The 23,622-nt window shown below is 39.8% G+C and overlaps 1 protein-coding gene across 3 annotated transcripts; it reads right to left on the bottom strand.

Moving 5' to 3' along the window:
- Positions 1-2,088: 2,088 nt before the first annotated feature.
- On the bottom strand, positions 2,089-22,909 carry Glipr1l2 (GLIPR1 like 2). Of its 3 annotated transcripts, none has more exons than XM_059245304.1 (6): positions 22,633-22,909; positions 18,549-18,797; positions 16,203-16,306; positions 11,751-11,836; positions 3,157-3,183; positions 2,089-3,071 (listed from the first exon to the last, which is right to left on the bottom strand). In XM_059245304.1, exons 1-6 carry the CDS (start codon positions 22,876-22,878, stop codon positions 2,782-2,784), a joined length of 1,002 nt encoding a protein of 333 aa, XP_059101287.1. In that variant the 5' UTR covers positions 22,879-22,909; the 3' UTR covers positions 2,089-2,781. The 3 variants fall into 3 exon arrangements, 2 of the variants coding, with proteins under 2 accessions (XP_059101287.1, XP_059101288.1); XM_059245305.1 differs by having other exon boundaries at positions 2,089-2,930; XR_009375057.1 differs by having other exon boundaries at positions 3,009-3,071; positions 11,705-11,836.
- Positions 22,910-23,622: the final 713 nt, after the last annotated feature.

Here is a 23,622-nt window from a genome sequence, read left to right as displayed (position 1 = left end):
CCTCAAATCAACTTCATTTTGCGTGTTTATCTCATTCTCCATACTAGGGACAACACCATTGCTCTTCCCAAACTCAGAATTTCTCAGTTTTATCCTATCCTGTTGTTTATACCAAGCATTGCTAAAATTCCTTCCCACAGGTAGACTTGGGCAATGCCTACCCTTTCTCTTAAGGTCTCAAAGACAAACCAAGGTAAAATTCTACCAAAGTTCACTCTGGGGGAACTAATGGATTTATTGAGCTTACTTACAGAGCATAGGTGAGGGGTTACTTACTGGAGTGTAAGAACTCTCCCCACCCCTTGGAAGAAGGCCACCACAGAAGCATGTCTTCCTTTCTCTCAGCCTGCACACCTGCTGGAGCATTCCTTCACATAATCTACAGCAGACACTTGCTAGAGATAATTCAAGGGCCAGGGGGCATCTCAGGAGTCTCAAGAGTTTCATGTTGCAGAATAGAATGCACACTACTTTAAGACATGAATCAGGCAGATGTTTATTCCCCAGTACAAATTTCAGGGCAGGCAAGAATACTGTGACTAAAGTACATTCCTGAACTCAATACCATGGAAGCAGAAGAAAGGTTAGTTCTCCCAGGCACCTGGGTTTTTTGTTTTTTGTTTTTTTTGTTTTTTTGTTTTTTTGTTTTTTTTTTTTTTTGTGTGTGTGTGTGTGTGTGTGTGCGTGTGTGTGTTAATCTCATAGGCTCACTGAAGAGATTAACTTGTAATTTGTTTACTAACAAGGAAAATTAGGAACTAAGGGTGCCAGAGCATGAGGTATGAGGGCTTGAGGAAGGCTAGAGATGACACTTAGCATAACATTTGGGAAAGAAGATTCAAGGACATGTGACGTCTTTACCCATGTGGTGATGTGAAAGGCACTGCCGAGCGATTCATTATTGTGTGTGAATAACCAGTATGCTGAAAGCTGTAGGACATTGCAATGCAAATTCTTTGATATGAAAAGAGTTGGCCAATTGTCACAATTAAGCATGGTGTTAAAAAGAATTATAACTCTAAATGCATCAGCATGTTCAGAGATTAAGTTGTTGTCAGTCTTGGTTTAGTTAAACGATTTTACATATTGAAGTCAGATGTCTCCTTTTAAATATAGAAACAACAATAGCTTCACAGAGTGGCTCTGAGTGTAAATTGCATGGAGGTGCTCCGGGAAGCTATTGAGTAGAATACAAACACACAATAATGACATTCAATTCACTCACTATAGAGTGCATCTCCATGTTTCTACCCGACCCTTCTCCCCAGGATGCGGAGTAGAAGCAGGTGACTCTATAATAGAAAACCACATCAATTTCTAAAATTTAGATGGCTCGAAAAAAACAAGGGAAATTAAACGAGTAGTAAAAATCCTAGAAACTTAGGTCAAAGAGGGTAGTCTAGGCTGCTGGTTCCTTTGTTTGTTTGTGGTTGTTTTTGTGTTATTATCATTTGTCTGACTTAAAAAAAAAAGCTTTTAACATGATGCTAGTCATAACTAGAAATGTGCTGTTGGATGTCGTTCTGTATGCTGTGAATATGTGTTGCTCTCATTGGTTGATAAATAAAACTCTGGTTGGCCAGTAGCCAAGTAGGAAGTATAGGCAGGCAAGCAGATGAGGAGAATTCTGGAAAGAGGAAGGACAGAGTCAGGAGTTGCCAGTCAGACACAGAGGAAGCAAGATGACAAGGCAGAACTGAGAAAAGGTACCAAGCCATGTGGCTAAACAGATAAGAATTACGGGTTAAGTGTAAGAGCTAGTCAGTAATAAGCCTGAGCTAATGGCCAAGCAGTTATAATTAATATAAGCTTCTGAGTGATTATTTTATAAGTGGCTTCAGGACCATGGGTGAGAGAGATTTGCTGGACCATGGAGGGCCAGGTGGGTCACTGGAAATTTTCCAACTACAGAAATGCCTAGACTTTATAAGAACAGATGCCATTTTGTATATTTTGCCAGGCTAAAATTTTATTCAATTAAATTATTAGTATTACCATTCATATTGTAAACTTATTTTTCCTATAAATGTGTAAACTTCTACTAAACATGCTAATTATAAGTGATTACTTGAGATGTACTTTATCATATATATTTAGAAGCAGCTTTGTTTATTTACAATGAATTATTTTTGGATTCATTGGACCTATAAGACAAAAATTACAGCAAGTCTTTGATGAATTACTGACCACGAAGTAGAAATTACACATTTATCTTCTAACAGAAGGGAATAATATCATGTAAACTATTTCACAAATATACATAAAATATAAACAATATTTGATGTTTTGATATCACATGGAAATTTCACATACAACTGCTACTGATAACTATAATAGGAATAATAAAAGCAAGCTAATAAATATTATAAATATACCAAATGGCTATTCTAAACTTGGAGTGGTCCTAAGCATCTTACATGGACAATTTCATTTAACTTAATACTTCAGATACTTGTTAACTCATATAAAAAGGCTACACAGAGAGATGGAAATATAAATATTCCTTCTTTTTATCAGATACCACAAGAAAATCTTAAGTCAACTTTTTGTTGTGGCTGTTTCTATTATCTGTTCTCTGTGTCTTTAAGGGCTTAATATTTTCTGTACAATGCAAGCTTTGTATTTACACTGTTTTTGTTTTACAATTTAAATTTGTTAAATAAGTGTAGAAAAGAAATGAAAAACATATCGCAATTGAGGCTTGTATATTTTCTTAAAGTTCAGCATTCTACTTTTCAATGTTTTGGGACTTTTTTTCTGTTGGGCTTTGCCTTCTTCTCCTTATCCTTCATCTTCTTCTTCTTCCGTCTTGATCTCCTCCGTCTCCTCCCTGATCTCCTCCATCTCCTCTTCTTCCTCCTCAGGTTTCATTTCCTCCTCTGTTGAAAATACCTTACTCTCCGAAAGTATCTTCTTTTCCTTTAGGATATCTGGGAATCGAAACTGTATTATCAAAACAACGATAACACAGAGCACAAAGCATGCTAGTCTCAGCGAAAAGATGAACATGCACAGAAGATCACACACGAGTGGGCGGGGCACTTCCCAACGTGGGTACCAGAACTGGTAATCTGTAGATAAAGAAGCAGTTGAAGAGAGCTAGAGTTCATATAAAATGCTTAATCTGCTTAAGAAAGAAAGGGCAACAATACATACATGTAGCTTGGTCACGATCTGCATCACCTAGAAAGAAAAATAAAGACTATAAAGAAATACATACTTTTTTTTTTCTATCTTTATAAGAATTTTCTCAACAGTACTGCCGCCACTCTTCATGCTCTTAGAATCTAGGGCAGTGGTTCTCAACCTGGGATCACATATCAGCTATCCTGCTTATCAGATATTTACATTATGATTCACGACAGTAGCAAAATTACAGTTATGAAGTAGCAACGAAAATAATTTCATGGTTGGGGGTCACCACAGCATGAGGAAGTGTATTGAAGGGTTGTAGCACTAGGAACATTGAGAACCACTGCTCTATAGTTTTTGATGCAATATTCTTTTCAGTAGAAGCCAGCCTGGTTGGCTACAGAAATGCATGGCTAAGGAGATACAGATTCTAGTGCTGATGATCTCTCCAAAGCACCATGTCACCTTAGCTAAGCACTTCACTTCTACCCTCTAAAGACCCTTCCCACATTGACAAGGCAGAGTACCACACACAGCTCTTCCATCTTTCTCCACTTATATTACTCCAAATTAATATGGATTTACTCATGTTTCATGTAATTCTTAGTTTTCATTTTGGTTCATTTTCATTTCTGAAACAGCAAGGTTAAGTCATTGAAGTTAGGTTTTTTTTTTTTTTTTTTGCAATGAGATAATTATATTTGAAAGTAGACAACTTCCTTTTCATCTGCTCAAGTGAGTGGAGAGGGTCAGATAATCATTTTCCCTCTTATTGACAACAGATTCTTTTCTTACATGATACACCCTGATTAATTTTCCCTCCCCCTACTCCTCCTAGTCCCTCCCCACCTGCCCTCCAATATGGATCTGCTCCCTTTCCATGCCAATCATTCTTGACCTCTAGTAAGAGGATAAACTAGTGGACATGTGGAAAGTGTAATGCCGCTGTGGACTTTGTCTTGCGTTGATATTACTTCTACGGTGAAATTTAGAATTCATTTTTCTAGGGTCCTTGGAGATGACCTGCACTCTGTTGCACCTTTGATGTCATTTTGGTATTTTGGTTTTGGTCCCTCGTACTTTATGTGGTGACTATATCAGAGCATCTTTCCGAAAGGAATCCTCCTCTATATGGTTTGTAGGGTCTCTTCCTGCTGTAGGGGTAATGGACTTGAAGACCCTTTAGTAGAAGCTGTGATGTCACAGAGCCTTCTTTCTCATCACCTTTGTTCACGTGTCACCATTAGTTTTCATTGATTACTTTTCATATTATTATTCTTATTACTATTCATATTTTCTTCATATATATGTATATATACATATACGTATATACATACATATATATATATATATTTGGTTGAGACAGGGTTTCTCTATGTAGCTTTGGTGCCTGACCTGTATCTCGCTCTGTAGACCAGGCTGATCCACCTGGCTCTGCCTCCCGAGTGCTGGGATTAAAGGCGTGTGCCACCACCGCCCGGCCTTCTTTTATATTTGTATTGTATCAAATATTTAAACAAATTTAAATCTATTTACAGATGTATTGTTTATCTGCTTTTGAAGGAATATTTTAGTCTATGTGTGTGTTTATATGTGATATCTGTGCACACATGCATGCAGGTGCCTGTGGAGGTTAGAAGGTGCCATGTCTCATGGAACTGGAGTTCATGGTGGCTTTGACTTACCTGCCCACTAAAGCCAATGTCAGCCAGCTTTTAAGTCGTATTTTTGGCCCCGGGATATGAAAATACAAATCTATATCATTCATCTCCCATTTTATTAATTACATCATTTTTATGTTTTATTATTTTTATTTTATTTTTCACAATTTCATATATGTACACTATGTGTTAATTATGTCTCTCTCTTTTTCTCTATTTTCTTTCTTTCTGTTTTTTTGAGACAGGATTTTTCTGTGTAATAGCCCTGGCTGTTCTGGAACTCACTTTGTGATCAGGCTGGCCTCAAACTCACTGGGATCCGCCTGCTTCTGCCTCCCAAGTGCTGGGACTAAGGGTGTCTCATCACTACACCTGGCTTAATTATGCCATTTTTTTTATCTTGCTACAATTTTTCATTACATTTTGCTTGGCAATAATAATGGTCCGATTTTGTTTAGTCTATAAATTATGATGCAATTCTTACAAATGTATTTCACTTTACTCCCCAAACACGACCCATTTTTTTGTTGAAGGTCATCTTCAGGAGTTTGTTGAGAAAGCACTCACCTGAGCTATGCATCAACAGTTCTTGTATGCTCCCAGAAAAAATTATGTCTTTAATTGTAAACAAAGTTTAGCTATGTAGAGATTGTTGGTTGACTCTCTACATGTAAAGGCAAACTAGGCATTGTTCCACTGTTTCTTAGTTCTGAATGTTGTAGTACGGGAGGTGAAGGCAAATCCCTCTTTTCCCTTAAGTGAGAAGGTCACCTTGCCAATGTGGAATTGCTACAACACTGGTGCAAAGCCAAATCTTTACTATAGAGCTGAGACCAGAAACAAGAATTCTGTGAATTCTATCCTCTGTGCAGTTTTAGAATTTACCGGTCATTAGAACATACACAGTATTTGGAAGCTGTAGGAGAGCTAGATAGCCTAATTCTGAAGAGATTGCTGCAAGCCAGAGGGGGACATGAAGGGACACAAGAGTCACAGTGGTTACTGAACAGAAGAGAGAACTGCTGGTTTGTGACCACTTCTCTGTGATTACCATCCACACAAAACTGTACTTCCTGTGTTCTACACTTCCCTGCCAGAATGCTTGTGCTTGCTGATGCCTTGGGCAAACAGAGTGTTACACAGTCCAATAAGGGATTTTGTATTTTGGGTTGTATGCTTAAAGGATTCTTTCTCTTCCGCTGATATCCATGAACTTACCACGTATATCAACTACACACTGACTTTGTGCCACCCTTTCATGGTACAGTGTTCATTTTCAATGTTTAGAACTAACATTTTTATCCCTAGAGAGAAGGTGGTGTCCTTTCACTGCACATTTATGCAACTGTCCCTGCTTATATTTCCTGCTGTTATTTGGCTTCGGCTCTTCAGATCCTACCACTGTTTGAGTCTGACTTACCAGTGTATATTTCAAATGTTCTCTTTGGCCTTTAACTCTCTTAACTTCGTATTTCAGTCATGACCCATGCAGTTTTTACTGTTTTCCAGTATCTTGGTTTCTTGTGCTATTTCCAATGTGATTCCCACCATTTTTCCTTGCTAGGCAATGCTTGACTGTTACAAATCTGTCAAAGCAGTTTTGCTGGCTCAGGACAGACTTCTTACTGTGAACACACCATTTTCTAGGTGGTTTCTTATTCTGGCAATGTAGCAGGAATTGTTAGAAGGTCTTATTAATAAAACAAACCTGGGGCCAGGTATTGGGGTGAATGCTAGAAGACCAGAGAACAGCCACAATATTAAACATAGAGGTTAGGCAGTGGTAGCACACGCCTTTAATCCTAGCATTCCAGCGTCAGAAATCCCTCTGGATCTCTGAGTTTAAAGCCACACTGGAAACAGCCATGCACTGTTTACCTTTGGATTATTCTGCCACAATTCTGAAGACAGAAATATGCAATTACAATTCAAGGAAGCCCAAGCAACCTTTCGAACACAAAGCATGGATAACTTCCTTGCCTCTTCCTAGCAATGGTTCCTGGCAGTCCTTGGCATTCTTTGGTTTGTTGCTTCACCACTCCATCTTCATGTGGCCTTTCCTCTGGGTTCTTTCTTTTTCTAAGAAGGATGCCTATCGGGAATCCAGAGACCACTCTTGTCAAGGACCACCCCCATCTTACCAATAATTAGTAGTAATTACTGTTAATTACTGGATTACCTTTCCTCAGAAGGTAATCTTTACGTTCTGGGTCAATTTAAAACTAGAAAGGATTATTTTTTCGACTGCAGATGACCTCTTGTTCTTCTCATTGGTGGAAAAATGTTCATGAGTGGTTGAGTCCAGGCTATGGATTTTGACCCTATGTGTCAGAAAAGGACTTCAGAGTGTGTCTCTCAGGTCTGCTACCTGAAGCCTTGAAACAAAAAATTTCACGTTGAGAATGTGTTCCTTTGGCTTTGAATCTGCAACTGCAGACACAGTCTTGAAATCTGACTACCTATAGATCTACGTAGGAAAGTGACAGAAATGACTCATAATTCTAATGAAGACGAAACATACTTCTTCTTTCTTCGGGTTCTCAGTGGTTTTTAAAGAGAAAGGGGAACAGTCAAACTTAAGCACTATTTAGGAACCAAATTTCCAGGTCTGGCTCTAAAGAAGATGGTAGAAACATATTTTAACTTTTCTTGCCCATTGGAGGATAAAACTATACACCTAGCATAGAATTCATGGCACAGCATTAGGATAACTTTGATGAGCAACTATCTAAAGGCAGATTGAGAGAGAACGTCAGGACTTAGAATGCCAACAAATTGGTGTGTTTACTGGCTTTCCCATCTCTTATACTTTCCCACTGAAATTCAATACTTCCTCCAACTCTTTGGACCCTCTAGTATGGGCAGAACTAGGAGAGTACTCTGGCTTTGGCTGAAGGAGCAGGAAACAGAATCTTACTATTCAATGAATGAAGAGGAATCACTAAGTTAATTTTACCATCCTTTTCTTCATTCACTCAAGGGCCAGCTCCCAAACAGTCTGGGAGCAGTGGTGGGGGCAATGGAGATTGCCAGCAAAAAGAAACCCAAGCCAATCCTCTGAGGGGGAGACTTGTCTTCATCATTTCATTGACCTGTAGCTTCAAGACTTCAGGCCAGACTCCTTTGCACATCTGTTTGCTTGTTGCTTTGGCCCTGAACATGATTCAACATTAAAAGTGGGTTCCATCACTGGAAGATCCCAGATAAACTGCAAAGGGTTATATGCTTGGAAGAAGAGAGGAAGAGCGTTTATAAACTGGATGGTGGGTGTGGAGGCATATGCTAGTCCTTGGAAGGTGGAAGCCCAGGCTACCTCGAGAGACTATGTAAAACAAACAAAACCAAAACCAAAAGGCAATAATAAAAACCCACCTTAAATGTTGATGAACTTTTTGGATCACCTAGACTGGATACAGATCTGATACTAGTTACCTTGTTTTTTTTGTTGTTTTTTTTTTTTTGGTCTTTTGTCTTTTTTTTTTTTTTTCCCAGAGCTGAGGACCGAACCCAGGGCCTTGTGCTTGCTAGGCAAGCGCTCTACCACTGAGCTAAATCCCCAACCCCCAGATCTGATACTAAATAGAATGCTAAAGACTTTGAGAGCTGAGCTAATGTATAAAGAGTTTTCCCTGTGTCTCTAAGTGATGGGGTTTGGACTGGTGGTAGCATTCAAAAAAAGAAACTGAGCCTCAGAATGACAGACCACAGAAGAAAGCAGTTTGGAAATTCGGACCTGAACCTAGCCACAGACTAAGAAATCCCCAATACCAGGCATAGGAAATTCCCTTATGAGTTCTTGGTCTGGGGAGACCAAGAGACTTCCAAAACATTGTAGACTATTGCTATTGCCCTTGGTTGCATCCCAGAGGTTGAAGAGATCTATTGCTAAAGACACTATGTATTTCAGACACAAGATGCAGAGGACCCAAGCTGCATCTGGCATGAAAGCCTCCTCCTTGAGGAACAGCTTTTATGGTACCAGAAGGCATCGGCAACCTTCCAAGGGAAGGAAGCTGTTGGAGCCCACCGAGGATTCCTAGTGGCTTTACCCAGCAGGATGGCATAAGACGATGACTGGGCCACAGGCCTGGGTACCAGGTGTTTGGTAGGGTCTACACTTGGTTATATCTAGCAAGGGGGAGGTCTTTTGTCTCGCCCCTTGGCATTGTTATAAAAGTCCTTTCGAATAAAGTTCTGGGCTGGTGGGTTTTGACCCAGGCCCTCCTGAGGCTATCCTCTATTTCTGTCTTTCCTCTCATCATCTCGGCATCTCTATCTAAATATTTCCCACTTCTTGCTCAAGAGTCCCCTGGTCATAAAAGTGGGGGCTGGTCCCCCACAGGAAGCCACCAATAATTCTACCCAGTTATGATGCCTATGGCCTACAACAATGATCAGCATGGCAGAATAATCCTAAGGACTAACAGTGGTACTCATACGTTGGCAGTAACCAAGGTATGAGTTTGAATTTAAGACCTGCTCAACAAGAGGGAAATCATGTCTGGTATTGGAAACCGAGGCAACTACCTAGGGTTAGTGAGGTATGAAACTACATACATGCAGGAGGAGAAACTACAACTACATTTTACTAAATTAACATAATTCCTAAATGTGTTCTAAACATATATCTTACACCAGAGGTAAGTATAGCTCTCACCCCTCAACTAAGAAACTTCTTTTTGCAAAGGACAGAGAACTTCACAGAAAACTGTAATTGACCAAAACGCAGAGACTAAATGCTTGTGTAGTGCCCAGCCACAGCTGATCCATCTATAATATAACTCCTGCACCTAGGCTCAGAGAATACAGCAGAAGGAGTAGAAAGATTGTAAGAGCCAGAACAACACGATATCTCCTGTGAGATTTCATCTAGAAATGCCAGGGAAGCTTTACCTCTGAAGTCTCAACAAGGCCGAGGCAAAAAGACATGAACAAAGATGATATAACATGGGAGGACTCAATAGAAACTAGAGATGTCAGAAGGGTTTCTGAGTTTGGAGGGTGACTAACAGACTGACCTAAGATCTCTAAAGAGAAAAAAACAAATGCGCAATAAAAAGTCACGGGAGCTTCAAGGAACCAACTGGAAACAACAAAAGCTCTCCTATATAGGTCATAGAAAATGCCAGAAGGAGAAGGAGTGAAGTGATAGAAAAAATAATGGAAAGGATTAGGGCTTGAGACTTAGAAAAGTTTGAAAAAGATGTAAATGATAGGTTTAGGAAGCCGACTGTACGGTCCGTAGAATAACCCCAAAGCAATCCACATCCAGAACATCGTAATCAAATTGTTGGAACTTAAGACAAAATCTACCTTCAAATAGAGTCAGAGGAAAATGACATTCCTATAAAGAAACTTAAATAACCAACTGGATTTCTCATCAGAAACCATAGAAGCCAGAAGGAAGAGTCATGGTATTTTTGAAGAGGTAAAATGAACAGAATGCTCAAGAATTCCATGTTGTCCAGCAATTGAATAAAAAAGAAGAAATGTCTTTAGGAATGAAAAAGGAGAAATCCGGAAATAAACAACTGGAGGAACTCTAAGAGAATTGGTTGCTAGCAGGCCTGTTGTGAAAGAATTACTGAAGTGAATTCCTCACATAAGAAGTAAGTGATGTCAGGAGAAAGACAAGATTAGGAATGAGGAGCCAAGGAGAGGCCAATATGAGAGATGAGCTGTGTAAACATAGTAAACGATACATGTGGGCCATCAGCTCTTGAATTCTTTTAAGTACAGTTGAGAGTTGAAAGTAAAAGCATGCCAATGATGCCATTTTCAAGGTATGTACAGAATAATGTAAGTCAACTGTGGGATATATGAGGAGGGCAAGGGATCTCTATATTCTATTTAGATTGATTCTAAATAGAACGAAATGTTAACACCAGGTGGTGGTGGCTCATGCCTTTAATCTCAGCACTTGGGGGGCAGAGGTAGGTGGATCTCTGTGAGTTCGAGGCCATCATGGTCTACAAAGTGGGTTCCAGGACAGTCAGAGCTACACAGTGAAACCTTATCTCGAAAAACAAAACAAAACAAAACCCCAAACCAACCAAACAAACAAAAAGAAATATTAACTAAGTATGTAGTTATTACAGAAAGAGCTACTGAAATTTTTACACAGGGAAGTTATCAGTCATTGTAGATGAGTTGAATAGAGTGTAAAAAAGTAAAAAAAAAAAATCAAGAGAAACATACAAAAGGACATAGAAAGAATCAGTGAGGAATAAGCAGAAAACAAAACAGGAGGCTTAGTGTGAACACACGAGTCACCTGATTCCTTATTGGTGGTCTGAACGTACCATATGTTGGCAGACATCTTGCCTATTGCTCCAGGAAAACCAGAAGGCAGCAATGTTAATGCACATTCAACATTGTTGCATGGAAACTGCCCACTACTGTTATAGTTAGGTATGTAGATATATATGACATTCTTCTAAGTGTCATATACTCCAGCTTTAGTTCTATCACTGGATTGTAAGTTCTTATGTTTGGAAGAAGTAATAGAAAAATTAATCAGACATACATTCTAGATTTTTTTTTCCCCTCTGAATACTTTAGGAACTTTCCCCCATGGAGGGAGAGCAATAAACAAGATTTCTTAAATATGTTACTGTACTATTTTTTCTTTTTTATGAATATTTTTGGAATACTCTATTCTTTGAAGCAGTCATTGTCTCTAAGGAGTTCGTTGTGAAGTTCTTTCCGAGAGTAAACTGTTAGTTCTTTCCTTAATGCTGAGATTTTTTTTTTTTTTTTATATTTTCCTAGGGGGAGCAATAGGGAGCAAGAAGAGCAGAGAGGACTCTGCAGTTTGTGACGAAGCGACAGGTAAGACTGTTTTGATAGTACAGTGACAGCATCTGAGCCGGGGTCAATGTGAGCAGCACAATAAAGTGAGTGCCAAGCACCTTGCCTTCTCACTGTCTTACGTCTTACGGATTTATTTGATCTTACTGCATAGAAAGTCTGTGCATTTGTCTCGAGGGGGACAGCGACTACAATACGGCCCTGCTTCATAAGGCCTCCTTGCCAGAATTATTCTAGAAAAAAAGCAGAAAGGAAGAAAAGACTTAGTTTTCATGCTACGTAATGTTAATTCAACTTCTGTTCATTACATTATTAATTTACATTAATGAAATGGTGTGGTTCCGTTTAACTATTTTAAGATTTAGTTAAGAAAACAGACTCACCTCTGAGTGGATATACCGAAAAGGTATTTGCACATAAGGTTCATTGCAGCTTTTTTCACACTGCTAAGTTATGAGACCAACCGAGGTGTTCAGTGACAGCCACCTAATTGGACTGAAGTCCAGGAAGGAATTCGTGCTTGGAACTGTTTACGGGGCCACCTACCTACAGCTGGTGAGTCCATGGAACCTAGAGACTGCCTATTACTGCCACGTGCCTAAACCAGCGTAACTTGGAACTGCAGTCGAAAGACTTAGCCTTATACCCACAGATAAATGTAGCTTTCACTCTCATCAAAGAAGCTTCTCTAGGCAGCAGACCAGACTATGATGGCTGTCCTTGGTGGTCAACTTGACTCCATCTGGAGTGAAGTTCAATCCAGAAATGGAGGGCACACCTGTGAGAGATTTTTTTTTTTTTTTTTTTTTTTGCTTGGTTTAAAGTGGGTGAATCCACTTCTAGTTCCGACCTTTGAGGTGGGAAGACATGCGCCTTTGATCTGGATCCTGGGGTGGGAGACACACCTTTAATCTGGGCCACACCTTCTGCTGGACATGGGAAAAAAGGGCTTTTGCCTTTTGTGTGCTTGCCTTCCCCTTGCTAGCACATCCATTCCTTCACTGGAGAGCCTGCTTCTCTGGGATTCTAGCATATACTGAAGACCAGCTGAAAGATCCAGCCTTGTGGACTGAGCAACTACTGGATTCTTGGACTTCCATTCACAGCCAGTCATTGTTGGATTAGCTAGAATGCAGCCTATAAGTCATTCCACTAACCCCCCCTCTATATATAGGGGTGTGTGTGTGTGTGTGTGTGTGTGTGTGTGTGTGTGTGTATGTGTGTATTCATCATGTAAGTTCTGTTGCTCTAGATAACCCTAATACAAAGACCATTACAGAAAGCCACAACTGGTCTAAATGCAGAAATCAATTGACTGTGGGGTACCTGCCCCCAGTTAATACCTTTACGATACAACTTCTAACTAAAGGCTCAGGTAACTTTGCATAAAAGGAACAAAAAACTGTAAGAGCCAGTGGACCAGGACATCTGCTACAAGATAGTCTCTTCTAAAAACAAACAAAATAGGGCATGAAGTAGGAGGTAGAAAGGAGGGGGGGGGTCCTCAATGGGAGTAAGTGTGATCAAGATACACTGTATGAAATTCCCAATAAGTTAATAAAATAATACTTGAAAAATAATATGATAGATTGCTTAAAACAAACCACAGGATCCTCTACATCTGTATATGCAAGTCTTGGGACACTGAATACTATGAATTTTATTCATAATTTTCTCATATGGGACAAGGTGAGCTTTATCTAATCACTAGCATGTTTTTAAAGCAGAGTTTTTTTTGGTTGATTACAGCAAAAAAATCAAATATTTGAAGTGTGAGATTCTGCTTTTGCTTACCCAATGTGTGTGTGTGTGTGTGTGTGTGTGTGTGTGTGTGTGTGTGTTGAGGGGTGTATCAAGGAATACAGAGCTTTTAGCAAATGAGAGAAAAGCTTGGCTGACATTTAGGAAGCAGTTGAGAACCCAAGTCCCAGAGCCTCACGGGACTGAATTCTTGATAACATCTTGAATGAGTTTGGAAGCAGGTTCTCCCCCATTGATAATGTAGTGGACACACTGAGTTTGGTCTTTGCGGCCCTAAGCAGTAAACCCAGTCACGTGTGAATGAACGTATGACCTCTGAGTCTTGATATAAGTGGATGCTGTTCATAAGCACGGTGTTTGTGGTATTTAATGTGCAGCAGTAGAAGGCCTGTCCATATGCTAAGCCCCTACTCCAAATATCACTGTCTGCGTCTGCGCTAAGGGGATACCCCGATTGGATATGCTCTCTCTATAGTCCACGCTCTACAGAGCACCCAGATTAATCTTCTTTTTTCAAAAGAGCCATTCTTTATAAAGCACACACGAGATCATGGTAGTCAATTGCTTATGACCTTCTGATGACTTTGCCACTCTCTAGAATCAATTCTGGAATCTTTAACATGGCATTGTTTTTCTCTTTGGTCTACTTACCACATACTCTTCACCCCAACTTCTAACCATGGTTACCCACTTCTTAGATGTGCTAAATTCACACAACTGCAGAGAATTTTAAAAATTAAATTTTGTTTTATTCATTCATTTAGGTGTGTGTGTGTGTGTGCGTGTGTGTATGTGTATGTACACACGCGCACACACACATGGGCGTGCCATGGTGTATCTGTGGAGGTCAGAGGATAGCTTTTGGGAGTTGGTTGTCTCTACCACGTAGGTTCTGGGATTGAATTTACACAGTTAGGCTTGGTAGCACCTTTACCTGCTGAGTGAGTTTAAATTTTCCCACTTTTACAACTGAATTTAGGTTTCAGTCCTTTGAGAAGGGCAAAACAGGTTTCTCTTCCAACAAAGGGCCCTTAGTCAACAACACCCTTACATTCAGGGAGGAGGGAGAGAACAAACACAAGGCCTGAGTCAGCACCACAGTGTTTCAAGGACAAATCCTGCAACCCCCTTCTGAGTCATGTCCTGACTTGACCAAACTTACTCAAGTATGTCCAAAAATGGTAAAACTGAACCTCAGCCGATTAAAAGTATACCAGTGTAACTGCTGCTTGCTTGACCATTTGAGATGACCTAAATGTCCCTGAAATTCCCCTGGCTGTGCTTCAAAGGAGCCTGCATGCTCCTCTCAGGGTCATTGCCATTTTGTACAGGTGTTCCATCCTGCATGCTGGTAAATACATGCTCTCTGTTCTTGCATACTATTTGAATCTGAATCTGGAGTCTTCCTTCAGCATTTTCTCAGACCCTTACAGAGCCATCTCAATGGCCCCTGTAATTTTTTTTAATGAAACTCTTACACATGGAATATTCTTTGTCTATCTTCTTATTTGGCTTTCAGTTCAAATGCTATGATATGGGACTAACTTAGTTTTCTTCCATATCAATAATATTCATATTCTTTCCCCCTAGCCCTCCACCACATGGATGTTTTGCCTACACGATGTCTGTGCTCCATTTGTATGTCTGGTACTCACAAAGGCCAGAAAAAGGCATTGGATTTCCTAGAACTGGAGCTACAGAGAGTTGTGAGCCACCATCTGAGTGCTGGGCATTGAACTTGGGTCCTACGGAAGAGCAGCCAGTGCTCTGAGCCACTGAGCCATCTCTCCAATTCCCATCCCAATCATTATTTGTTTCCTCTGCTTTATTTTTATGGCATACATCGTTGCCTAGTTAAAATATAATTTGTGTGCTTACTTATTAAGAGGTTTATCTCCTTGCTGAGACTATAAACGCGGATGGCTTTTCACTGGGAAGGAGCTTCCTAAGTTTAATTCATCATATAACACAATTCCATTATTTTCTCTATCTAGGAGAAAACAACCTGTAAACAATGAGATCTGACTTCCTTTCTGTTTTCCTTCCCTTCTTTTTTTCTCTCCCCACTCCCTGGTTTAGTCTCACAGAGTATTCTTTGATCCTGAGAGGTAGTCAAGTCTTTTTTTCCACTTAAGACGTTGATTAGAATATTCCCCCGCCTAGTTGGAAGTTACAGTCCTGTTACTAATAGCATTATATGACTCAGAACTTCCAAACAAGAGTTTTTCTGAGATGAAGGTGATTGGGGAGCAGTTACTTGCCCTAAATGGCAGGTGTTCAAGTATAAAGAAAATAGTCATATGAGGAGTAAGTAGAAAGAATTCAAGCTTCCAGTGGATAGTCTGACTCAAAGACTTTTGAAGAAGCTCTTCTGTCTCTGATATTAATGAATCCTTGTATGATACACATTAGCCCAAACCACCATCTTGGGTTAGCGAAGTGTACCTCATGTTACAAAACTGCAATCTTTCTAACGCAATTCTTATTACACAAATTTCAACCTAGCTGAGTTTTACAACTTTTATTAGTGCTGTGAGAATACACTGTTCTGGAAAATAACTGAAACCCTACTGCAGCTCCTCTAGTTATTATAACTAGTTACTGCTAAGCTTCTTTCCTACAGGTGGTAACCATTAAAGAGTTTGTAAGTAAAGCCAACTTGCCCAAGGTATGACTTATTTCTTATGAAATTTAAAACATTTTGTCATGAAGTCTTCTATTAATATATCTAAAACTTTAATGACCAATAAAGACTTCAAACACATATTACAAGTTAGGGAAACTTAAAGTTGAAGTAGTCTCATTTTATTCTTTTTTTATTGCTTTAAAATCACTCACCCTGGTGCATAATTGCATATGAAAAGTGCTGCGTGTAGGATACCGCCAACTCTTTTACATGGAGTAACAGCACAACCAACTTTGAAGGAATTGTCCCAAACAAGCTGAAATAAGCATGTCAAAGAAAATGTAAATTTTATTTAGAAGTACTTAGGCTATATACACTACATTCCATTCACACAGAATCTTTAACTAGGAAATTCAAGGACTATCAAAAATTGGTTTTAGACCCAGGCAAGAGACTGTCATGGATTTAGGGAGCATTTCCCAAATGTATTTACATCAACATTGTCATAGTTTCATATTATGGGAACAGCCGAAAAACACTGATGGCGGGCAGTGCTCTAAGCCAGTGAAACTCACATCTGACAAAGTGATTTCCCAGTACCAGGTTAAATTGGACAGTCTTAGGTCTTTGGCAATGAGGAAGAAAGATCAGAGAGAGAAGAGGAGAAGTGCTGTAGAAGTGGAAGTTTCTAGCAGATGGGAGAAAAGAGGACTATTAGGGCTATAGACAGGAAGGAAACAAGATGCAAGTCTAGCAGTGGCATAGCATTTATCTATCTACCTTTCCTCCTGTAGAGGAAGTTGGATCACAAAATGAAACAAAGTATGGGCTTTTCATTAGGAAAGACCTAGAGGAGATCTGCTCCCTCTAACAAAAAGACAGACCCTGAATTACGACGGGGTGGGGTGGGGTGGGGGTAGGATGGAGTAATGAGAGACATTCCAGAAATATGCTGTGTGATTTCAAGTAAGGAAAAAGTTCTTCTTTTGGCTCATACCATGTGGGGAAGGGGAGCTATTTCTGTCTCCTCCTCAATTTTTAACAAACTTGTGTTATTTTCAAATTTTAATTCTTAAAGACATGTAGTGATATATTAAAGAATAGAGACAAAAATCTAAGGGTAGACCACTTTTCAAGTAACATGTGTGAGGCCCTAGTACTTTTCCACTACTGCAAAAATAACAAAATAATATAATAAAATATAAGAGTTGAAGCAAAGGCTGCCTAGACAGTCACCCAAGGTTCCTCTGCAACATTGGGGTATCCATCTTTGGCCTACAGGCCTATCATATCTGACACAGTTTTCTGTGAAGGATATTCTGAAGGGCCTTCCTACCTTGTCTTGGCAAGGTTTGGCAGTCTTTTCTTTTGTGTCCTGCTTGTCCATTTGGACAGCATACTGTCAGCAGTCAAGGCAAGGGCACTTTCTTGTCTAGTGGCTAACTTTTGCCACAAAGAAAGTAAACTCCATAATGGAGTTTCTTCAATGCCCATCATCTTCTCTGAAGTAGATTGGTGCTGCCAGGAGCAGACATGTCTCATTGTCATTAAAAAAAAAAACCCTATGTTATTGAAACATCTTAAATGCTATATTCTGTAGATCTCTGAAGTGTTTGAAAATGACTTGTCTATCTAAAATATATCTCTGTTTGACCTTGAAAAAAAAAAGTTGAAGCAAAATCTAGCAGGTCCGATATAAGGAACAAGAATGCCTCGGTGGCTTGAATTACAGAAAAGAAAACAGTAAAGTAACAGGAGGGTGATTAAAGTCACAAAAAGGAGTCTAACTTTGCTATCCATAAGAAGGAGGAACTGATAAAAAAAGAACAGATCAAAAATTCTTTGAAGAATTCACTTACTGGAAAATAAAGAGTAGATTTCAAAACCATGAAGAAATCTCAAAATTATGTTTTACATGAAATATGATATAAATTGATTGAGAAGATCATGTCAGGTTTCAAATAAATTCATGTTCATTCAAAATCTCTTTGATTTCTGACATAAACACTTATTGAAGAAAGGAAGCAGGGTCACGTTGTTTTGAGAATATGTGGGTAAAAAGACAAGGTCTCTGTTCTCAGTGCAGTATGAGCTATTTCAGTTACTGTGTAAAATAATAAAGGTGAGACAGAAAATGAAAGGTGGCTGAGAATTCCTGGAAGGTAATGGGGCACCTGGAGTGCTGGGCATGGGTGGTAGAAATATATTAGAAGCTGGCCAATTAGTTACATAGTCTACACACTCTGTGTGAATACCTTTTATGTTTGTGCATGGTCAGTAATTTATAAGTCATTTTCTTTAAGAGTTTTCCTTCCATTTCTACCAGGCGCTAGTTTCAGAACAACCCCCTTGATCTTGAGGTATGCAGACAATGCCTATTTCTTGTATGATTCACGTAACAGATGGAATGGTGGACGTTTAAAGGCATAGAGAGGATTAAAATTTTTATTTTATTAAGGGAGTAATTTTATCATGTGAGCTTATAAATTTAAAACAGAAAACTAGGTAAAGCAATTTTAAAAATCTACTAATTTAATAACAATACACAAATCAGATACCTGAATATAATGAGAGCAGTCATCATCAACGCAGGTGTTGTTGTGAAAATTATAGCTTTTCCTTTCCTCATGCCAACTTTTGATAGCGATACTTGCAGTAAATTCCTCTTCAGGACCAACCCACATGTTTTCGCCAACAACAGTAAATACAGGATGGGCCTCATGCTCTTTGTCTAAATGCGTATTACGTTGATACACACACTTTTTCCCCCATGCTCTAGCAGTACGTGATAAAGCTACATCCCAAGTCTGAAAATAAACACACACACACACACACACACACACACACACACACACACACAAGAGAAAACAAAATAATTAAAAATAATGTTGTTTTAATGTTCTAATTTATTTTCTTGGTGTTCACTCTCTTAGACCAACTCTTTATTATTTACGTGTTTTTTGCTTTTTGTTTTCTGAGCAATATTTGTAGGAAAAACTTCTTTTCAGGTCATCAAAAATAAAATGACTACTTCCCAAGGCAAAGCCCAATATATGTCTGTAACTGAAATAGTCAAGGGAAAGATTAAACTAATCATTCTAATACTATTGCATATAGCCTTTTCAGGATTACATAATAAGTTTACATAGTTTGATCAGAATAAACATTTTTAATGTTCTGTATTTTGTGTCCAGTAAATTAAAATATCCATCTAATAACTATTTAGTGAGCATTCATTATATATAGAATATTATTTTCAGTTATAAAATGAGAAGTCAATTATATTTGGTCCTCAAGTTGCTGTATTCCCAGCCCTGAGGAGGCAGAGACAAGAGGATCGCTAGGACTTCCTGGCTATCATTTTAGCTGAAAACAAAAAATGACACTAGATTTAGGGAGAAACCGGTCCTAAAGAAGTAAGGTGGAGAGAAGGACACCTTACATCCTCCTCTGACCTCTGGGCATACACTTCTGGGCTCACACACAAACATCATACATATGCACACACACACACACACACACACACACACACACACACACAAACATACATTCACACACATACACAAGCATCACATACTCACAAGCACACACATACTCACACACACACACACACACACACGCACACTCTAGTTTGTGTCAAGCTCCTTTGATGTTTAAATTTACTCATAAAATATCTCATCAATAAATACATCCAACTGCCGACTACTTATAGCACCACATGAAATTCCTTTCCCACAAGCTTTCTGACAACTTTCTATATTCATTGAGTTCTTTTTTTTTTTTTTAATTTTTTTATTTATTTATTAGGTTTACAGCATGTATGACTGCAGGCCAGAAGAGGGCACCAGATCTCGTTGCAGATGGTTGTGAGCCACCATGTGGTTGCTGGGAATTGAACTCAGGACCTCTGGAAGAGCAGTCAGTGCTCTTAACCTCTGAGCCATCTCTCCAGCCCTTCATTGAGTTCTTATCTTAAAATTTCCTTTCTCACCTGTAGCAACTGGTCATTTTACTTTGGAACAAAATTATGATTTCTCTTCTGAGCATAACACAGTGAGTCTATGGGCTGAGATTTATTTTCTCAGCACCAGATTACTGTTTACACACAGGCCATTGTTTCTCTAGTATTTCTTTACAGAGAGCTCAAGGTGATAATCATAAACGGAAATCTAAAACTTAACCTGCCCTAGTTGTAAGGTAAAATGTTACTAAAAAGGTTTTGGAAAATACTTTTTATAAAGATATATTAAACATTTAAAAAATTAAGCATCCCGTCAATTTATTTTCCTATTAGTCACTCACTGGCTGCCAGCATAGCAGAATAAACTTGGAGCTTGGTGAGAGATGCTGTCTCAAAAGAATAAGACTGAAAGCAATGGAGGAAGACACTGAATGACCTCCTCTGGCCTCTATACACTCTCAAATAAATATGCACACATGTACACCTGCACACATATGTACAAACAAGCATACACCACACACATAAAGGCTTTACAGAGGGAGAAATGAAGGTTATCTTGGATACAGAAATCTGGAACTTATTATTCATAGCCTGACTGAGAGAACTATTAAAGGATGTATTCTGCATAGAAATTTAGAAATGACTTGAGTCAAATAGGAGGTCATAAAGTTAGCATGCACAATTACATGCATTTACATACATTAATGAACAATCTGAACAGAAAAACTGGGCACATCAATCCACCATGACAACACTAAAAAATAATAATAATAACCTTAACCAAACTGGACTTTTTTTTAAACCATAGAATGTTGCTAAAGAAAATAAAAGAAGACTGGTATCTGAGGCCAGGGACTGGGAGACTTAATACTGAGATGCCCTCACTACACAAAACGTTCTGTGAAGTAGTGTGGCTCCCACCAAGAGCAACTCTGAGAGACTCTGAAGGGGCACAAAATAGGATTAAAAAAAAAAAAAAAAGTCTTGAAAGAAAACAAACTCAGAAGAGGCCTTGGCAGACTGTGGAGTGAGATAAAGCTCCGAAATAAATTCCTGCACACACGCAGGAAGGCAAATGGTTTCTGCATAGGCTGCCAAGACCATTTAATGGACAAAAACCAGTACTCTGCACCAAGCCTTGGGAAAAAACGGATATCCACACAAAAAAGAATATGACTAGGCCCTGATCTTGTATCATATCAAAGAATTAATCGAAAATAGATCAAAGACCTAAATGTAAGACCTGAAATTGTTTTGTTTTTTAAGAAAATGTAGATGAAAACTTAATAAACTGGATTTGGTGATGCTTTTTCTAAGACAGTACCAAAAGGACATGCATAAAGGAAAAAGAGTAGCTCTCATCGAAGTTTTAAGACTTCTTACAAATGTTTATTCTTATTTTTACATGTACGTTTCGCCTGCATGCACATAGATGCACCACCTGCATGCCTGATGCCCAAAGAAGCCACAAGAGGGTCTTAGAGCCCCCTTGGAACTTGAGTTACAGTAGTTTATAAAGGCTGGGAATCAAACCCAGGTCTTCTCCAAGAGCAGCAAGTGCTGTTAACTACTGAGCTATCTCTCCAGCCTCAGGTTTAAGAGATTTACTATAAACAGATAGGCAACCTGTCGGGAGCATAGGAATGTTAAGCACACATGATTGTCTTTCCAGTGGGAAAGATGAAAAACCTGTTCTTCCACCCAGAAAACTGAGAATTGGAAAGGATTAACTGCCTGGTGATCTGCGTTATCTGTTCGGCCAGGCCACATCAAGCTTACAGTTAAGACCAAAGATGGCTAGTCATCTAAATGACCTTTATAGCCAGAGGCTCTCCCAAGCTCCCACAACCAGGACTGAGGTGGCTAATAACCCAAATGACCTCTATGCTATCTATACGACTGAGACCAGGCTAGACCCTGAACCTATCTTCTTGGAAGAAAGGATATGTATCCTGAGTTGCGTTTCATGTAATTATGCTTCCTTGTGCAATGGGGATTGTTTGACACCAGGAAACTTTTTCCAAACTGCACTGGGCTTAAATTTAATACATTGGGAATCAACCGCCTGTTATTAGACTCCCTAAAGTCTGATCCAAGTCAGTCTGCACTGGATTTTCATTCTTACCTCTGTGTGGTTCGCTTCCCGGTATGACACCTGCAGGGACCCCCCTCAGCAACCCACATAAGGAGAGAGCATCTGTACATTCTCCTGTCCCACACCTGCCTCCCTGCTGCTCTCCCTGCTCTGTCATCTCCACACAGCTCTGGCCTACCCTCTCATCTCCCTCTTCCTGCACACTTTTCTTTCTGGGTGTTTTTCAAGACAGGGTTTCTCAGTGTAGCTTTGCTCCTTTCCTGGAACTCACTTGGCCTCGAACTCACAGAGATCCGCCTGGCTCTGCCTCCCGAGTGCTGGGATTAAAGGCGTGCGCCACCACCGCCCGGCTAAAATACAATTTTTAAATTGGTGTCCCTTAAAATTTGCACCTCCGGGGAGTACCCCCACTTCTTCCACACTTGGTCCTATGTAAAACCATGGAACTGATCATCATGTATCAGAGCGACAGTGGTTAGATATGTATTGTTAAGCTCAGATACGTGTGCTTCTCTGCGTTTCCCCACACTTTCGAGAGCAGTGGCCTGGGTGGTGGGAGGTTTGGGATCCAGCCTTCCGGCCTCACCATGAAGCGCAGGTTAGACCCTCCGGGGAAGACGCTGCCTCGGATCTCATTATGGAGAGTGATGTACTCGTTGATGAAGTCCACATTCTCCTCGTGAGGCAGAACGCCGGCGTTCAACCCAGAGCCCATCAGCAGGATCCACAGCTCACACAGCCACAGCTGCAGTACAGCCCCTAGCGTCAGGGGATGCGGCGACGACGACGACGGAGCACCCCCCACCGCACACAAAGGCAGAGCAGCCTTCATGGCCACCCACCACCGAGGACGAGCCAGTGCACATGCGCCAGCCCGCCCGCCCGCCGAGACCTGCCAATCTACGGGTCGGCAGAGGGCTCACAAGTGGGAAGAGAAGGAGGCGGAGCGAGGAGTGGGCTGGGAGAGCATAATTCGTGATAACTGTCTGCTGCCGATGGACCAAAGTCAGACCTGAGTTAAACAAGTACGTTTTTCACAAGACTAACTGAGCAGTATCTAGAGTTGTTTTCTGACACTGAAGAGTGTGCCTTCATTTACTAATCAAACATTAATTTGTACCCCAAGTGTTGAATGATTCCCAACTCTGAGATACCTTGTAATTGTGCAAGGGGAAATAGTCATTCGTTCTGTATTAGTGACGGGCATCCGGCTCACTTTAAAATTTTTTTTTTGTCTTATCTATTGAGTTGTGAGTGTTTTTATTATTGTCTCTGTTAGGGACAGAAGATTCTCGTTAAGTCTTATCCAAAAATACCTGAAAGGAATTGTCAAAAATTATCTTTGATTCACAAGATGAAAAGCAGTAAACTGACACAAGATGATTTCAGTCGTGCCTTTATTCATTCAGTGTATATAGTGAGGCAGCATATTAAATGGTTGAGAAGGACCAGCAGACAAGACACAGCCCTTCTTTAAGACAATTTTATATTTGGATGATATTTTGACACTTGCATGGACCCCATTTATCAGGCATGGTCTCTAATGTAATAAGGACTGGTGATGGTCACACCCTCT

The sequence above is a fragment of the Peromyscus eremicus genome, chromosome 18, assembly GCF_949786415.1.
Source record: "Peromyscus eremicus chromosome 18, PerEre_H2_v1, whole genome shotgun sequence".
Taxonomy (NCBI): domain Eukaryota; kingdom Metazoa; phylum Chordata; class Mammalia; order Rodentia; family Cricetidae; genus Peromyscus; species Peromyscus eremicus.
Note: the sequence above shows the minus strand (reverse complement) of the source record. Positions and strands in the feature narration are given on the sequence as shown.

What these genes read in the sequence shown, in the direction of transcription:
- Glipr1l2 (XM_059245304.1), bottom strand. Translation starts at nt 22,878, where the DNA reads ATGAAGGCTGCTCTGCCTTTGTGTGCGGTGGGGGGTGCTCCGTCGTCG. An exon ending in GGTCTAACCTGCGCTTCATG is followed by an intron (nt 18,798 to 22,632) that starts GTGAGGCCGGAA and finishes GTTTATTTTCAG; the next exon opens with ACTTGGGATGTAGCTTTATC. An exon ending in ATGCACAGACTTTCTATGCA is followed by an intron (nt 3,184 to 11,750) that starts GTAAGATCAAAT and finishes TTTTCTTTCTAG; the next exon opens with GTGATGCAGATCGTGACCAA.